Source organism: Nesoenas mayeri (genome assembly GCF_963082525.1).
Source record: "Nesoenas mayeri genome assembly, chromosome: 4".
NCBI classification, from domain to species: domain Eukaryota; kingdom Metazoa; phylum Chordata; class Aves; order Columbiformes; family Columbidae; genus Nesoenas; species Nesoenas mayeri.
This window is the reverse complement of record NC_137540.1, coordinates 75,577,609-75,596,457: the sequence shown is the minus strand read 5'-3', so window position 1 is coordinate 75,596,457 and position 18,849 is coordinate 75,577,609. Positions and strand designations below refer to the sequence as shown.

The window sequence follows — 18,849 nt, the reverse complement described above, 5'->3', positions numbered from 1 at the left end:
ACCTATTAGAGAGCAGCGTAGGGGGAAGGGACCTGGGGGTCCTGGGGACAGCAGGGTGACCATGAGCCAGCACTGGGCCCTTGTGGCCAGGAAGCCAATGGGACCTGGGGTGGGTTAGAAGGGGGTGGTCAGTAGGTCAGAGAGGTTCTCCTGCCCCTCTGCTCTGCCCTGGGGAGACCACACCTGGAATCTTGTGTCCAGTTGTGGCCCCTCAGTTCCAGCAGGACAGGGAACTGCTGCAGAGAGTCCAGCGCAGCCACCAAGATGCTGCAGGGAGTGGAGCATCTCCCGTGTGAGGAAAGGCTGAGGGAGCTGGGGCTCTGGAGCTGGACAAGAGGACACTGAGGGGTGACCTCATTAATGTTTACAGATATATAAACGGTGAGTGTCAGGAGGATGGAGCCAGGCTCTTCTCGGTCACAACCAAGGATAGGACAATGGGTTCAAACTGGAACACAAGAGGGTCCACTTAAATATGAGAAGAAACTTGTTCCTGGTGAGGGTGACAGAGCCTGGCCCAGGCTGCCCAGGGCGTTGTGGAGTCTCCTTCTGTGCAGACATTCCAACCCGCCTGGACACCTTCCTGTGTAACCTCATCTGGGTGTTCCTGCTCCATGGGGGGGATTGGACTAAATGATCTTTCGAGGTCCCTTCCAACCTCTGACATTCTGTGATCCTGTGAAGAGCACATGCTCTCCTACATTCCTACATAGACTTTCAGCGTATCACTGTAAATCAGTGGTTTACAGGTCAAAGGAGACCATTAGCAAAAATAATACAATCCCAGAGCAAACCCTTTGGTTGCAACGAGAGACAGAGCACAAATCCCTTGATGCGTGGGAACAAACAGAGCTCAGGCTGTTCCCTTAGACTAACGACTAAGGAACGAAAAAAGGTCATAAAAACGTATCAAAATTAGTAGTCACGAGTCTAATATACTAAGCATTTGAATCCAAGAAAGCGTCGTTTCTGAAACCTTCATTCAGAGCAGACTCGCACTCCTACATCTATTTGAAATCTTACTCGGTCGCAGCAGTTGCAGCTCTTAACCAGAGCACTAAAAATGTGCATTTGTGCTTCAAAACTTGGCTGCAGTCGTCCTGGCAATGTCTGCGCCGGCGGGAAGTTCACGTAAAGCAACATACGGCAGTGACGGGAGGGCCCCAATGAAGGGAGTTCATTAAAGAGAACATCGGCCAAGGGGTTTGCATGTAAGCCTTTACATTTCATTCCCCGGGACCGTTTCTGTACAAGCAGCGGGTTAGTGACAGTCACCCCATCCTGTACCCAACAAAACGCTGATTTAATAAGAACACAATTTGAGGCCGTCCTCAATTTGCACGATTCCTGTATATTACAGTTCTTGCGCTTGAACTTTTGGCAGCTCCTCGGAAAGCAGCGATCAGTCGAAGGGAGATGAATTATCTCCATCGTTGGGTTCACCCTTCTCAGCTTCAGCACATGAATTAAGCGGCATCTCAACAATTCAACATTCAACGATAACCAGCGTATTTTGAAATATCGAGAATAATTATGACAAGGCATTATGTGACTGAATTAAGCTGCCCGCAGCGCATTAACGTTCTGTGTAGAAGAGAATAATGAAGCTTTGGGAGAGACTACCCCCAGTCCTGACATAAATCAGCTGGAGGAACTCAGAAAATACCCGCAACAGAAGCTTTAGAAACTAAAAAACATGGACAGGAGAAGCAGTTTTAGCAATTTTCCACTATAGCCTTTAAGAAATGAGAGTTGAAAGCAGCAGTTTCAGTGACACAAAAATTCCCCATCGGTTATCAAATACTTCCAGCCTTCCAAGCGTATACGTTGCCTGATGCTGCGTTAGCACATGCGGAGACGCTACGTAGTCACCGTGATGCTTTTGTGAAGCCAAAACCGACGACGAATCGCTGAGCAAACATTATATGGTGAATATCTTAGCAGGATTTTTGCAAATGGTGTATTTTGTATGCAAGAGGCTGCAAAATCCGTTCGCCTCTTTCTGTTCCTTGAAGCATTTGGCTCATAATTAACGTTTAAGCACATTCAAATTAAAATACTTCAACCAACGCGAGGGGAAAGAGAGGAGGCAATCGCCAGTTAATGATACAATTACAAACTGTGTTTTTTCCCTTAATCAGCTTCTAGGCATCTTATATATACTGGGAAAGTAGAGATCAATGCGAAAGGCTTTGTAGCGAGGGCTTTGAATCTGGGAGAAAAAAACCCTAAATTCAAATGGGACAGAATGTTAATGAAAACAATAGTTTGGGTATGAAACAAGACAAGAAAACAAGTTTATATTTAGTGAGTGGTAGAAAACACAGTCAACAGCAAGCTGGAAGGGAGCAGAAAACCATTAAAAAGGGGTGAATTTAGCTATATTAGCAGCTCTAATTTTCATCCCCTGAGCATTGAGGAGAGGGACTCACTGGAATGTGCTCCAGGTACAAACATGTTCGTTTAAACGGTGTTAAAAACTGCTGACGTTTACACAAGTAGCAAAGAGAGTTTCAAATTCTCACCGTTAATTAAAGCGAGCTGACTTTGGGCTGGACTGAAACGCAGGAAAAGTCGCCCTCCGAAAGCTTCTGCACTGAATTTCCTCGCGTCTTATTGAGATATTGTATAGCTATAGATTGCAAATAAGCTGCTCTTTTCTAAGGTGAGATGTATTTGCAGTGAATAACAAAGCAAACGTCCGACAAAACATAAGAAAAGTAAAAGAGGGAAAGGAGAAAAGGGGAAGAGTTGTGGTTTGCATGACACTTATAAAGTCACCGCGGTCACGCCAGATGAAGTTTGTCAGCAGAGAGAATGGAAGTCAATGTATTTCCAACAGGACCTTACCTGGGGTTTATGGAAAGCCTGGCAAGTTAAGGTGTTAAGTGAACTCCACGATGCAGCTTTCATACCTGGCTACTCAGACAAGAGGTATCAGGAAGCAGTTTGGTGTATTTTGAAGGCTTTCTGCATTTTGTAGCTTTTTCTTTTACAAAATAGTCATTTCAAGTCATTAGAGCAGGCAGGGAAAGACATTCTAAACCAATATACTTCAGGAAAAATAAAAACCAACCTAACTGAAGTGGTTTTGAAGAGAGGTGGAGCGAGAAGGAATAAAAACAAGCCAGAATTCGGCATTGGCAGGGACATGGGTATCTGTAACACAAAGAGCACTTATACTCTCCAAGCCCAGATTTTAACAGGCAAGAAGAGAGGGAAAGTGAGACAGATTTCAATCAAGGACTTCAGAATCAAGTTTCTGATATAAAGAAGAAATAATGTGGATTGTAGGTGAATTGCTCTGCAGTAAAGACCTCACAGTTCTTAAGTTCTCTGCTTCATATATACATAAACTTCTGTTTATAGACATCCACTGTATCTGAACTGAAAGTAAGCCAGGATGAGAGCATGTAGCTACACTGACTTTTTATTATGATATTCAAACAAACAAAAAAACCCACCCATAACACCAGTTAAACGTGCTGTACTGCGCAGGATCAGACCAAACATGCATAAGCTGCAAGGTGACGCACACGAACAAAAGGACAGAATATTTTCCAGCCGTCTGGCAGCAGCAGAGTTTCACTGACTTCATCAGACTTCTATTAAAAACACACTGATTGCAAAAGGGAAATTGAAGCATGTTCTGTAGCTGCAAAAGAAGTTTAATAGTGTAACCGCGACGAGGAGAACGGTAGGAGGTTCGGTCTCTGAGATAGGAAAAGCAGTTCCGCATCCTGGCCGTAGCGCAACATAGAGTTTTAATTAACGAGCCAGTTTGCCCTAAAGGACGAACCCCAACAGCACAGGAACTTTTATGCAGTGAAATAAGGGATCACGGAACAGTTTGGGTTGAAGGGACCTTCCCAGCTCCCCCAGTGCCCCCCCTGCCATGACAGGGACATCTTCACCAGCTCAGGTTGCTCAGAGCCCCGTCCAGCCTGCCTTGGGATGTCTCCAGGGATGGTTCATCCACCACCTCTCTGGCCAACCTGGGCCAGGCTCTCACCACCCTCAGGGACAACAATTCCTTCCTCATGTCCAGCCGGAATCTCCCGCCTTTAGTTTAAACCCATCACCCCTTGTCCTGTCACAACAGGCCCTGCCCAGAAGTCTGTCCCCATCTTTCTTATCGGGCCTTTATTAAGCACAGAAAGGCTGCAATAAGGTCTGCCCAGAGCTTTCTCTCCCCCAGGTTGTATTATAGGTCATGGAACAACCTATTAGAGAGCAGTGTAGGGGAAAGGGACCTGGGGGTCCTGGGGACAGCAGGGTGACCATGAGCCAGCACTGGGCCCTTGTCGCCAGGAAGCCAATGGGACCTGGGGTGGGTTAGAAGGGGGTGGTCAGTAGGTCAGAGAGGTTCTCCTGCCCCTCTGCTCTGCCCTGGGGAGACCACACCTGGAATCTTGTGTCCAGCTGTGGCCCCTCAGTTCCAGCAGGACAGGGAACTGCTGCAGAGAGTCCAGCGCAGCCACCAAGATGCTGCAGGGAGTGGAGCATCTCCCGTGTGAGGAAAGGCTGAGGGAGCTGGGGCTCTGGAGCTGGACAAGAGGACGCTGAGGGGGGACTCATTCCTGGGGATCAATATGGAAAGGGGGAGTGTCAGGAGGATGGAGCCAGGCTCTTCTGGTGACAACCAGTGACAGGACAAGGGGTAATGGGTTCAAATTGGAACACAGGAGGTTCCACTTAAATCTGAGAAGGAACTTGTTCATGGTGAGGGTGTCAGAGCCTGGCCCAGGCTGCCCAGGGAGGTTGTGGAGTCTCCTTCTGTGCAGACATTCCAACCCGCCTGGACACCTTCCTGTGTAACCTCATCTGGGTGTTCCTGCTCCATGGGGGGATTGCACTGGATGAGCTTTCCAGGTCCCTTCCGACCTCTGACACTCTGGGATTCTGCGATTTTGTGATTCCTGGATGTGATAGTGCTGCCAGGCTTCTTCACAAAAGAAGTCTCCCAACTAGTAAGAGCTGATGCTATTTTAGACTTTGTTTTGGCAAGTAACAAGGACATTAAGAAGTGCTGGTGATGTATAATTACCTTGGATTGAGTGCACACAAGTAAAGTCATATTAAATTAAAGATACAACAAGGTAAGAGTTGTAAGAGAATCAAAATTCACCCCTTTTAGCTATGAGACATTAAATAAGACAGTAACATCAAGTGGACTAAGGAGATAAGGAATGGGAAAGCAGCCATCTAAGTATTTCTTTTCAGGTCAAAGATGCAAAACTATTTGAAAGCTGTATCTTCAGAACTAACCTCAAAAAGCACATTAGGAACAATTAAAGAGTCTACGTATCATGGAGAGGAAAGGATTCATTAGCAACATCTTAGAAGCCAGAAAGTAATATAGAGATAAAAAAGGAACTGCCAAATGTCAAGCTGTGCTAGACCTCAGCAAACGATAAACAAAATCATAGGAGATGTTTCAGCCAGACAAGAGAAGGAGACCAGAAAGGGAAAAGGGTTTACTGTAAGGAGACAAGAGATCAAAACAATCAGCTACATCACTAAAACTAAATTAGAGTTTTCATTTAGGACAAGGACGCTGAACATGAGCGCACGGCAAAATGGGAACAAGGTTAGAAAAGATGCACAACGAAGGTGGAGACAAAACTCTAATGTTTCAATGTGTTTGAAGTCGGTGAGAGCAGAGAGCACAAATCCCATCATTCCCTAAGAAATGGCCCACGAAATAACGCCAACAACTCAACAGTACGCAAAGTTTCAGGACAGGATTTGATCCCCATCCAGTGGGATCTGGACAGGATGGAGAGTTGGGTGGGGAATAACCTGATGAAATTTAACAAGGGCAAGTGTAGAGTCCTGCATCTGGGCTTCAATCTGAACAGGAACCCCAGGTTCCAGTGTAAGTTGGGGAATGACCTATTAGAGAGCAGCGTAGGGGAAAGGGACCTGGGGGTCCTGGGGACAGCAGGGTGATCATGAGCCAGCACTGGGCCCTTGTGGCCAGGAAGCCAATGGGACCTGGGGTGGGTTAGAATGGGGGTGGTCAGTAGATCGAGAGAGGTCCTCCTGCCCCTCTACTCTGCCCTGGTGAGACCCCATCTGGAATATTGTGTCCAGTTCTGGGCCCCTCAGTTCCAGCAGGACAGGGAACTGCTGGAGAGGGTCCAGCTTAGGGCAACAAAGATGATTGAGTGAGTGAAGCATCTCCCTTATGAAGAAAGGCTGAGGGAGCTGGGGCTCTTTAGTTTGGAGAAGAGGAGACTAAGTGGGGACCTTATTAATGTCTATGAGTATATAAAAGGTGAGTGCCATGAGGATGGAGCCAGGCTCTTCTCAGTGGCAAACAACGATAGGACAAGGGGTAATGGGATCAAGCTGGAACACAAGAGGTTCCACTTAAATTTGAGAAGAAACCTCTTCTCAGTGAGGGTGGCAGAGCCTGGAACAGGCTGCCTGGGGGGGTTGTGGAGTCTCCTTCTCTGGAGACATTCAAAACCCACCTGGACATGTTCCTGTGTAACCTCACCTGGGCGTTCCTGCTCCATGGGGGGATTGGACTGGATGATCTTCTGAGGTCCTTTCCAATCCCAAACATACTGTGATAGTGTAAAAGAACTGAAGTAGTAAATGAAAAACTGAGTTAAGCAATAGAGCTGAGCACTAAACTGTATTATGTCAGTATTTTTTGCCCATGAAAATAATTAGTTGTACGGACACAGGAACTACAGCTGAGCTAATCTGAAGTTTATCACAGCTTTCAATACATTGAAAGTTCCTGGGTGGAGATAAAGATTATTTCAAGAATCACAGAGGTTAAGGGGACAGAAGTCAGCTCCAGGATGGCATTTTGACTGACTTGGACATCTCCTTCAATGACATAGACATAAAAAGGAAGGGTCCTAATTGCGCAATCTGTTGACAAAGTTGAAGGGGATCATCAATAAAAGCATGGAAAAGAACAACACAGAAGGACAAGAGTTCAGGAGCAGCAATGCGGCCCAGGAACAGCAGCAGGATAACACCTTACGATGCTGTGAGCGACTGAGAAGAATGTTCATTGTCAAGACTGGGAGCTCATCAGCTGGAAACCAAGGATGTGAAAGAACAGGGTATATTAGTCCATATTAAAAGAATAAGAACGACTAACTGCTGCAGCCAGGAGAATGAATGCAGCAAACCCTGCCATAAAAGCACTCAGAAAGGTCCATGAAGAATGCAGAGACACCGCTGTATAAAGACCTGATCTCCATGGCCGACCAAAACTGTACGAGATCAATACAAGCGAGCGCGGAGGAAAAAGAAATGAGGCAACTGAACCTGAATAACCTGTTTCGCAGGACAAAAAGATGAGGGTTTGTCTTGCTTAAGCCAAAAAACAAACACGAAAGGCTGAGAGAGGATACGACTTGTCCAAATTCATCCGGGGAAAGCGGAAATCCCAGCTGCCAAACAAGGAGATGGAGGGGACACTGAAGCTCGATGACAACACCGGTATAGGAAAAGCTGGCAGGAACTCACTGTGAATACAGGTAGGGATGAGATGGGAATAAACAGAGCGGAGCTTAAGGGACAGGAGACAAACTGCTCTTAAACATTTACAAAGTCACACAGCTCTGCATCCAGAAATAGCAAAGCAAATAATTGAGGGTAAGTATAGTCCAGCACTGATTACGGAAGGCAAACCATCAGTCAGCAAATAACCCGTAAGTTAAAAAATAAAATACACATATTTACTGTCTCCTGTGATTACCAATTTGATAAAAGAAAAGCCTGAACATTTAAATAAATCATTACACAAGTGCCCACGTTTGTACGCAGGACATGACTTTCTCTCCTGAAAGCAGAATTTACATTAAATGAAAACAACAAGGCTTAGTAATTGCTGCTTGTCTATCCAGTGATATAAAGGCTTTACCTGGCAGCTCTTGCAAACTCCTCTCTATCTAAAAATTAGGACTTGATGATGAACTAAAACTTTATCAATTTGTAGAGTAAAAACTCTCCAGTTGGAAAATGATCAACAGTGTCGTAACTGATATTAAAAAGAACCAAAACGTAGTCCAAAGTCAGCCTATCAAATCTACCCATCTGCTACCAACAGGATGAAGTTTCCCAGGTGCTTAATAACCACCATGTTCACCAAGAGGTGACGCGCACATTTCACAGTTTAATGGGTATTCCTAAGATTTTCTTCAAACTTCAGGAAATACCTTGAAAAATATCACTATAGCTTAAAGGACCTTTTTTTCCCAGGTGGATCTCATTTCCTTGCTCAATATTATCATGTGCATCATGTTTGCTGCAAGTGACCCCCATGGTGAGTTTGTGTGAAATACCAAGTAAATCACTGAGAAGTTGTCAGCTTTCACATAATAACTGGTTAAATAAGGGTGAAGATGGAAGAATTTGGGTTCCTACATTTGAGAAAGATTTAAAAAAGGCAGAATTCACAGAATCCCAGCCTGGTTGGGGTTGAAGGGACCTCTGGAGATCATCCAGTCCAACCCACCTGCTAACACAGGGTCACCAGAGCAGATCACACAGGGTCGTGTCCAGGCGGGTTTGAATGTCTCAGAGAAGGAGACTCCACAGCCTTTCTGGGCAGCCTGGGCCAGGCTCTGGCACCTCAAAGTGAAGAAGTTTCTCCTCATATTCAGATGGAACCTCCTGTGTTTCAGTCCGTGCCTGTTGCCCCTCATCCTGTCATTGGGCACCACTGAAAGGAGTCTGGTCCATCCTCTGACACCCACCCTGGAGATATTTATCACCATAAATAAGATCCCTCTCAGCTTTTCTTCTCCACTCTGAACAGACTCAGCTCTCTTGGTTGCTCCTCTTCAGAAAGATCCTCCACAAACTTTCTTCAAATATCCAGAGCCTCATCTGAGATCTCTGTTCCACACCTGGGAGTACATTTGTCCTTCAAAGGGCCCCTATACCACCCTGAGTAAGTACACACACTGCGGGCTGTTACTTGACTTCGCACAGAACAATAAGGTGACCAAGGTTTCTATTAATTATCTGCAACCGTATAGCTACAGAGTCTCCGTGACCGCAGTCTGATCTACAACCGCTTTCATGATCCATCAACCTTCACCCACCGCTTCTTCAGCTCCAGCTTTACCATCACAGTCAGTCCGACATCTGAGTGTGTCGTGTGTGTTGTGACTGCACTGAATTAAGGGAAACAATGAGCTTCATCTTATTCTGCAGGTACCACCAGTCCTGGGCAGCACAAGAAGAAAGGAGGATGGTCCTTTAGCTGTGTCTTGTGAGAACAAGACATTCAATACAGACACTAAGAACATCATCTCTCTTTTCTCAAACTGGGCTATATCACACTTTGTTTTCTTCAACATCAACACCTATTCATTTAAAGCCAGAGATCTCATTAGAACATAGCCCTGTTAATTAGTGAGCACCCTGCTTTATGTCACAAAACACTGTAAGATCCACCAGGCTGAGGCGACATCAGAAGGTGACAGCAACTTTTTAATCTTAATCAAGAACGTCAAACCCCTTGGATGCCCATGAGTTGGTTCAGCTCGGACACAAAGCGCACGTTGCTTGAGAGAAAGAAAAATGTATCTTTAAATAATTACACATTAATTGCTCCTACCTGTATTTTGATGGGCCAGGTGAAATTGCTGACGTAAACGAAGAAAGTGATGTTCGGATTGTTGCGGAAATCAAATTTCTCATTGGAGAAACTATCCTTGTATTCTTTTATGTTGGTTCTTGAAACAACGGGTATTTCCTCTCCAGCCTGTGTGCCAGCTGTTTGCAGATGTTAACAAGTAGCAAGAAAAGATGTTACAACGCACATTTTAAGTGCCAAACAAAAAGGGCAAAGCATCATGGATTTTAATGTTCTAGAATTAACGATTCATCTGAATGCTGCTATTTTAAGCTGCACTGCGTTATCAAAACAACTGTATGTCAAAATACTGCATTACTAAAAATTGAATTTGCACCTTTCATGATTACAAAACACACTATTAGGATGGAAAAACATGGTTATTTTTAATATTTTAATTCTGCCCTGTGGGTCTAATATTTAAAATCGTTATAGAACAAGTTCATAGGTTAAAAAAACCCTAAATCTTTCCCCAATTAAATTTGCATTGGTCAAAAAGTGGTGACTGAAACAAGGTACCCAGCAACTTAGATCACAGTCCTCTTACCTGCAAAGCTTGTGGACCAAGTAATGTTGAGGTTGAAGTTTTTAGATGCGTTGATAAACATGTCCAGGTCTCTGTTTTGCTAGGGGGAGAAAAGGCAAAAACCATATTTAGGATAAGGAATTTAATTGTACTGTTTGCCAGCAAATATCCAGTGGAAAAAATCTTTGGATTTGTTATTTACCTCAGGAAATACATGAAGCAAAACACTATTTAGTTTTCTGAAAGTCGTATTGTCAATAAATAACAATAAAGAACAAAACAAGTCGCATGTGTAAAACAAAATGGGAAGAACAGCGACACAACGTATGGGTTGAACAACTCGCAAAACTAGAGTTGTTCAGCAGTTGTTTGAACTGTGAAGAATCAACTGTGGTTCCTGATGAAGTTCTACCATGAAGATTTGAAACCGCATCGCCAAAGCAAGCTCAAAATGTCTGGTTGCTTTGTGGAACGGGACAAACACTCTGTGTCAAGGGAGACCTGCAGAGCTGTAATAATTCATCACCTCCACGGCCAAGAGAAGACAAATATATACCCAAAGGGTGAGGCTGGAAGGGAAAGCAGAAAATTTACCTCTTCGGGTGTTGCAACGAAGTTGATTGCTGTGTAATAGCGATCATCCTCTTGAGAAAGGCTGAAGGTGAACTGATAGTCAATGAGCAGAGTATCTGTAAGGAAAGCGCGGATAAAGTCACCCCTTGTCTTGGAATAAAACAAACTTGTGCACAGCGAGGCACGATGCTGCTGAGGGCACAACGTGCTGAGACAAATTACTCCAACCTACGTATGATCCCACACAAAAGGAATGGACTCCCATCTTTAAGTTGTGCCTAGAGGGGGAAAAGAGGAGACGTATTTTCCATGCAATAGCCTCCAACCTTAATCTAAATGAATGTTCATAGCTGTATGTTGTAAAAAACAAGCCAAGATACTTATTTTCCACACTTCAAGACTCCTGTGCTCTAAGGGAATACTAGGAAATTGAAATCAATGTGGAAACGCCAGTTGGGAGGGGACAAAATTCCACGTGTTGTAGGTTTCTGTACATCAGTGGACTTCACAGGGAGGATTTCTACGGAGCAGCTGCTTGTTAAGGGACGCGGCTGCCACCCGGCCCTGAGTCTCATCATGCCAGGAACAGTTCTTGGTCTACCTGCACCCATAGAGTCAGAGAACAGTTTGGGTTGAAGGGACCTTCCCAGCTCCCCCAGTGCCCCCCCTGCCATGAGCAGGGACATCTTCACCAGCTCAGGTTGCTCAGAGCCCCGTCCAGCCTGGCCTGGGATGTCTCCAGGGATGGTTCATCCACCACCTCTCTGGCCAACCTGGGCCAGGCTCTCACCACCCTCAGGGCAACAATTTCTTCCTCATGTCCAGCCTGAATCTCCCTCCTTTAGTTTCAAACCATCACCCCTTGTCCTATCGCAACAGGCCCTGCTCAAAAGTCTGTCCCCATCTTTCTTAATGTCTGTTTTGAAGTACAGCAAGGCCGCAATAAGGTCTCCCTTCTCCTCCTCCTGTGCTCATGTCTCCCTAGGGCTGGGCTACCACCTCTCTGCTAATCCACAGGCACAGTCGGTTTTGTGGATACATCCACCAACCTCAGTAACCTTTTATTACAACGCATTATTATGACTTGTACATATTCCAAAATCCCATGTGGAGGTGTCCCCAGCACTAACAAACACAAAGTGATCCACCAGGCGCCACTTTTATTGCCTTCTGGAGAGCCCTTGTTGCATAGACACAAGCAAGACAACCTTCTGATGCCTCCCCACAACCCCACTAAGACAGAAATTACCAGGGAAGAAGAAAACCAAGTAAGACTGAATGTGTATAGCATGAGGTTGATCCTATAAAAGCTGTAAAGTTCTGTCTTTTCCCCATTTTTGCCCACTTGATCACCCCCGCCATTGGCGGCAATGGATTAGGTCATCCTTGCAAAGAATCCCATGAGAAGAGTTCAATTTTCCTAAATACACCACGTTGATATTTTGTATTGCCCAAAAATACTACTTGAGACTTGCACCTTTATGTAATTTAAGATTACATCTCTCCGTGCCTGCCAATGTGCTGATCGCCAATATTTGCAAATAGAAGCTGGAGAGTTTCCATGAAGTAATCTGAATCTTGGCAAAGCATCTCCTCCAATTGCACGGCAATCCAACTGTTCACTTCGGGGAAAACGTGGCAGTTTTGAAACCTTACCCATTCTAACACGGAAAAGAATTTAAAAACAAAATAGTTCTTTTGCACTAACAGAAATTCTAAAGATGTGCTTTGCTTTTGACTTACAAAACGTATATTTTAGATTGTTTTCCAGAAGACCAGATTTCATCTCCAAGTCATGTAAGGAACAAATCATCACACGGACATTAAAGAGTATATTTTGGTTCTCTTTAAACAACACTTTCATGAAAACTGAAGCTTTTTTAATCTACTTTTTAGTCCTCCCCATGTATTTTAAATACATAATCCACTCTCTTTAAAACAGATGCTGAGGCAACTAAAACTAGTTTAAAATCAGATCAACTTCAAACACATTTTTTATCTCCAAACAAAATTCTACGAGTACTCACAGTAACACGTTCCTTTAAGTGGATTTCCCTGATATCTGTTTTCAACTTCGCACCTAAAAAGAATACATATTTTCCATAAACAGGTATGTTTTTCAGTATTATTTCCAGTCACTAAAAGCCCAAAAATACAACCTGTGCTGATAATGGTACAAAACTACAAATAAAAGATGCAAGTCTAAGCTATACCGGGCTGCTGGAGAAATTCTACGAACCTTGCAAGTTGAAGTAGCACATAATAAAAATGGAATATTAAATTCTGGATATTAACCTTTGCATCCACTTGGAATGTATTTATTAGCTCTTGACAATGCATGGAACTGGATTAATACAAGAAAAACTGAAGTTTCCATTTACATTTATGGCTATTCTAGGATCTAGTCCTATAAACATTTACTCATGCGAACAATGGAATTATTCGCAATGAAATTATTTCCACTAACATTCCACTAAAAGCATTTCTGTTAATGTTACAGAGAAACCTCCAGCAAATTTGTTGCCCTAGAACTACTCTATTAAAATGCTTGAATGTCAAAGTCTTATTTCAGCATCAGGGTGAACAGACAGTAAAAATCTACCAATTAAAAAGAAACTATGGAGGGATAAAGCAAAGTGGTTTGCACAGCTTGGAGGTGGGGGCATTACTTTTTAATCACAGCCCTTCTGCGTGACATTCGCAGTCGAAATGCTCTTAAAAATGGAAATCTTGAGGAAAATCATTTTGTTGGCGTTATCCCCTTGGGGGATACACGTCAATGAAGTTACGCAGCCGTCAGTAGGAAAGATGAGCGGAGAGATCATAAATACAGTCATTAAAACACGTAGGGGTTCCGTGCCGGTGTGTGCGTGCGGCTTTTGGATTTCAAATAGCAAAGGGAAATGAACTCACAGTTGACACTCGTCTCCTTTGATCCCCTTGGTAGTGCAGAAACATTTCCCTGTGTTTGTGTTGCAGACAGACGCGTGGCCGTTGCACTTGCAAGCTGTTGAATGAAGCAAGAGAAACAGAGAATCGATAGCAATTAAATCCTTTAGTTGCCAAACTGAGATATATCAACAATTAAAGTGCGTCTGAAAACCCATTTGGTTCTCTTTTGGTTTCTTTGTGATACAGAAGGCAGCCAAAAATAGAACCCTGCGTCAAAACAGAGTGGCTGCAGGCTCCAGGACTGATGTTTCCTGTGAAATCATGATTAGATTGTGCTTTTTAGCCTCAAAAATGTATTTTAATTCCTCTCTTGTTTTCAGATAGCACTAGGGATGTCATAACTGCTAGGAAAAAGATAATATTTGGAATAATTTTGGGCTTGCTAACACATTTCAGCCAAACTCAAAACTCTTGAGAGAAGAGTTTTCTGCAAATAAAGCCAAGCTCATGGTGCTTTTAGGGCGTTTTCTAGAAATAAATAGACCTTTGACGAAAATACGTCATGATCAACACCACCAATGTATCTGAAGTGTAGAGGAGTTAGTGCCAAGAACGTGATGCCCGTTCTGCAAGTGGTTTGGGGTACATGCCCCAATATATTTTAGAAGAGCATGAGCTGAATGACACTGAGTTGGGGTTGGAGAAGATCGGGAATGTCCCCAAACTACCTCAGGTTTGTGGGACACTCAAAATAGAGGAGCTCAGCTACCCCGAGCCCGCTCGAGATGCAAACCAAGGTGTCGCAGTGGGGACGTCCAGGAGATTTGCTTCAAAAGTTCCTCTCGATGTAAATTATAGTGTTAACGTGAACACGCTTTGAGACCTCTATTCATAAAAAAACAAAGGTACATGCAAAAAAAGCCCAAAAACCAACAAATAACAATAAATCCAACACAAGCAGTTATAATGTTCACTACAACCAGAAGAATGGATAGAATAACTTCTCCTGGAAGGCAGGTGCCTTCTAGAAGTTGTTGTACAAATGAAGACACGTTCACCTGGAGTTGTACAATGTGAGAGGGGAAACAGGACAGAAAGATCCCTCATTTGTGGTTTGCTGGAAATAATGCGTTTTAAAGGCCTCCTCATTAAGATGACGTTCGCCTTCTCGTTAAGACGACATGAGCCACTTAATTTACCAGTAGATTTTTGGGCATTCTGAAAATCCTCGCCAACCCCAGACCTTATTTTATAAATCCTTTTGATGCCTTCTTTATATTGGCACGTAAGGGAAGCTATAATGTATCAGGGACACTTAATTGTGCTTCTCGGATGTGGATGAGCTGTTTCCTAGCAGCGACACGGAATAAAATACGAAGAAGCATAGAGGCCTATTGTGGGAACGAGCAGACTGAATGAAGATTTGACAAAATAATTGTAGCCTGTGAAGCAAACACACTTCTCATTAGTGGTACTTAAAAAAGAATAGTTCTTAATACTATTGAGAATGCCTTGTAGTGCCTTCCTTATGCTCTGCCAAAGGTAAGCAAAGGGAAATTTGATCAATATTGAACGCTAACATACATAAAAATTAGGAGAAATTCGTGTTGTTTAGATGCAGATCACAGTATCTTGAGCGCTAACATTAATGTTTCTTCACCCTGCTCTTAAGCCACAGAAGGCTGAACACTCAAATATCTCTATGTTACTTATTTCTCCATTTTTCCATGAGCCCCGTAACTGGAGATCATCCACTAAAGGACTGGAACACGCACAAAGAAGAGAAATGAGCTTGTGGCTTTTCAGATAACACGAAGTTTGGAAACAAACCATTGACACCCTTGCTGGAGTTTAAAATCTTCCTCCAGAGTTTGACGCTAGAGCAGAAAGTCAAAATTACTGGAAAGGGTTTTTTGACTGTGAAGTACGGAACATTCTGATGACGAACCACCTTGCAGTGAGTCTCCTTCCACCTTCTGCACAAACCAGGGGTCACGGACTCATTCGGAGATGGTCACAGGGATCTCCACTCCTCTTCCCACATCTGTGATGGTCCAGCTTGCAATGACAACTGCATCACCAGACAATCCCAGCCTGGTTGGGGTTGACAAGACCTCTGGAGATCATCCAGTCCAACCCACCTGCTCACGCAGGGTCACCAGAGCAGATCACACAGGGTCGGTCCAGGTGGGTTTGAATGTCTCAGAGAAGGAGACTCCACAGCCTCTCTGGGCAGCCTGGGCCAGGCTCTGGTACCTCACAGGAAAGAAGTTTCTCCTCATATTCAGACGGAGCCTCCTGTGTTTCAGTCTGTGTCCATTGCCCTTCATCCTGTCATTGGGCACCACTGAACAGAGTCTGGTCCATCCTCTTGACACCCACCCTGGAGATATTTATCACCATAAATAAGATCCCTCTCAGCATCTCTTCTCCAGGCTGAACAGCCCCAGCTCTCTCAGTCTCTCCTGATCAGAAAGATGCTCCAGATCCCTCATGGTCCTCGTAGCCCACTGCTGGACTGCCTCTGGTAATTCCTTGTCCTTCTTGAACTGGGGAGCGCAGAACTGGACCCACAACTCCAGCTGTGTCCTCACCAGGGCAGAGCAGAGCGGGAGGAACAACCTCCCTCCACCTGCTGCTCACATTCTTCCTAATGCACCCCAGGTACCATTGGCCCTCTTGACCACAGGGTCACATTGCTGGTTCATGGTCAACGTGCTGTCCCCTAGAACCCCCAGGTCTTTCTCCATGATGTTGCTTCCCAGCAGATCAACTCCAACCTGTACTGGTGCCAGGGGTTGTTCCTCCCCAGGAGCAGGACCCTTGTTGAACTTCATGAGGTTCTTCCCTGCCCAGCCCTTCAGTTTGTCCAGATCTCACCTCCCAACACCGTTCCTTCCATGCCAAGTGCTCAGTTGTCCTCCAATGTCCCCGTGCAGCCCTGGGAGGGAGGAGTGGGCAGGACTGCAGCACCAGCAGCTCATCTGGAGCTACCAGCAAACATTCCGTTCAGAACCGCTGCTGCCATCTGATTCCGGGCATAATAGCGCCTTCCGTCCTCTCGCAAATAACTTCCTTATCTACTGCGAGCATATTTTCATGCGAAAGTTTAATCAGAAATTTCAAAAGATCCTGAATGCGGAGAAAGCACCTTGCAGCTATTTTTACATTTGATGTGCTGCATTTCTTGCCCTTCCTGATGAACACTTCTCCACGTTGGACAATTCCTAAAAGCAATCGCTGAGGAGTGATTTAGCAGCCATTTCAGTATTATCTGCCCAGCTCTGAAAACACCAATGTCCGTGACGATATGCAAACAATTCTTTCAGAGAAAGAACTGCAGTTTGTCATGATTTTTCCAACGCAAGTGACAGAGCTACATTCACCTGCCCTGGTGGCACCGAGCAGCAGGAAAGCATCTTATTCCATCCGTTCTTTTTATTCCTCCTTGGTTTTCGAACCCCATCGTTACCTCTTCCAGCTCTGCTTAGACTTACTCATTTAACAGGCAACTACAATCCTAATAATGTCGCTCAAACTCCTGATGGATCAGCAGAATAGGAAATACTAAACATTGGCATTTTTTCCAGAGCTGAATGTTTGTCATTTTGAGGATATTTGCACTGAATATTTGCCATTTTGAGGATATTTATAGTCCCCATGCTGCTGGGGCCATTGGGTTGACGCTGCAGATCTGCCCATGGAAGTGCAAGGACTCACACTAGGTACTAAGTGTGCAAACGCACAGATGCTTGTGCATCACGATGGATGTCGCCATGCACGGACATCACCATGGGGTCTAAAAACAAAATCGTATACAACACTGCACATAAATGCACAAAAAAGAGTGGAATTGGCACATTATTAAAGGGAAAGGAAGGAGGAACCGCGGCTCAGAGAGGGGAAAAAGCAGGAGTTGGCTCTGTTGCCCATCAGCACATCTTCACCTGAACAATTCCCCTCTGGAAACCTTCCCACCAAGCAAATATTCGCTCTGGCTGCATCAGACAGGACGATTTCCCCTCGCTTTCCCCTCTTCCGAGCCGCATCGCTCATTCTGCCCCGTTTCCTGCTTCCCTCCTACTTTCGCCTTCACAGTAAATAACGTTAAATCACAGCAAATTAAAAACCTGCGCCCAAAGCACTTGAGAGCAAAACACTTTTGACATGAGCTACTGGTTTGATCAGATAACGAGTGAATGCTGTTCCACAGCTCTCTCAACACATTTTCTAATTTCTTTTTCAGGCATCTGGCTGACTTTTCGTTTGTCACTCATTATCTCTACAATAAACTATATCTGGACAATCCTCACACGAAAGGGTCCAAAGTAACTTAGTCTTGATTTCCACGTGCACAGAAAAGCAACAAATATCAAAAGGCACTTTGTGATCCAGTGATTAAACCCGAATGCTCAGAGCAGAATTATATGTGTTCTCAGGCCACCTCAGGCTCAATTTATTCATCCCTGCACTTCAAATTATCTCCACACAAAATGAGTTTACGAATATCAGCGGTATTTAATCTCGCAGATAATGTTCTGAAATAAAGCGTCGGAGATGCACGTTTTCCTTTGCACCCGTGTTGTTATGCTGTCGTAATTTCGTATCCAAGCTACTGCGACACTGATTTTTCAACTCTTCCCTCAAATCATCATCTTCTTCACAGCCACGAACATCACCAAGTTGTTCCTTCTTTAGGAAACAGGACATTGCTGCTCCAGCTACTGACTCCCATCTTCATCCAAAAGGTTGATGCTGCTTCCAGTAAACATACTAAAGGAATTTCCAGTATTTTCTCCCAGATTATTTCCATTCTTGGAAGGAGTAACTCAAAGTCTTCAATGTCTCTTCATCAATCACCTTCACTTATTTCTTCTGGGATGCCTACAAACCACCCACATTCATTTTATTGCCACTAACACCAATCAATCTTATTTCTGTACTACCTTTTCCATTGCTGTATCTAATTCTAAATATATTCCATAAAAGCTTTTCGGAGCAAGAAGCCCCTTCCCTTACATTTGTGTATCACCCAGCACAGCTCAATTCTGGTTTACAACTCTTCTCCCCGTGCTACAATACAGAATTGGCAGTAATTCAGATTCATTTTACAAGGTTCAAGGTCAAAACTTTAAATCTTACGTGTTCATTTCTCAGTTTTAACCTGTATTAGTCTTTCAAGAAAGATTCATTTCCCCTGATTTGTTATGTGGATCTTGCACAACTGAAAAACATCCTTTGT

The 18,849-nt window shown here is 44.2% G+C and overlaps 1 protein-coding gene across 1 annotated transcript in view; it reads right to left on the bottom strand.

Annotated features, from left to right (window-relative positions):
- Positions 1-18,849, bottom strand: part of ATRN (attractin) — a gene marked incomplete at its 5' end in the record, with an annotated part of 175,113 nt that overhangs the window by 60,687 nt on the left and 95,577 nt on the right. The window contains 5 exons of the mRNA XM_080343966.1: positions 9,599-9,756; positions 10,164-10,242; positions 10,737-10,831; positions 12,743-12,795; positions 13,629-13,722. Coding sequence (XP_080200092.1) covers positions 9,599-9,756; positions 10,164-10,242; positions 10,737-10,831; positions 12,743-12,795; positions 13,629-13,722 — 479 coding nt within the window. The remainder of the gene's footprint in view (positions 1-9,598; positions 9,757-10,163; positions 10,243-10,736; positions 10,832-12,742; positions 12,796-13,628; positions 13,723-18,849) is intronic.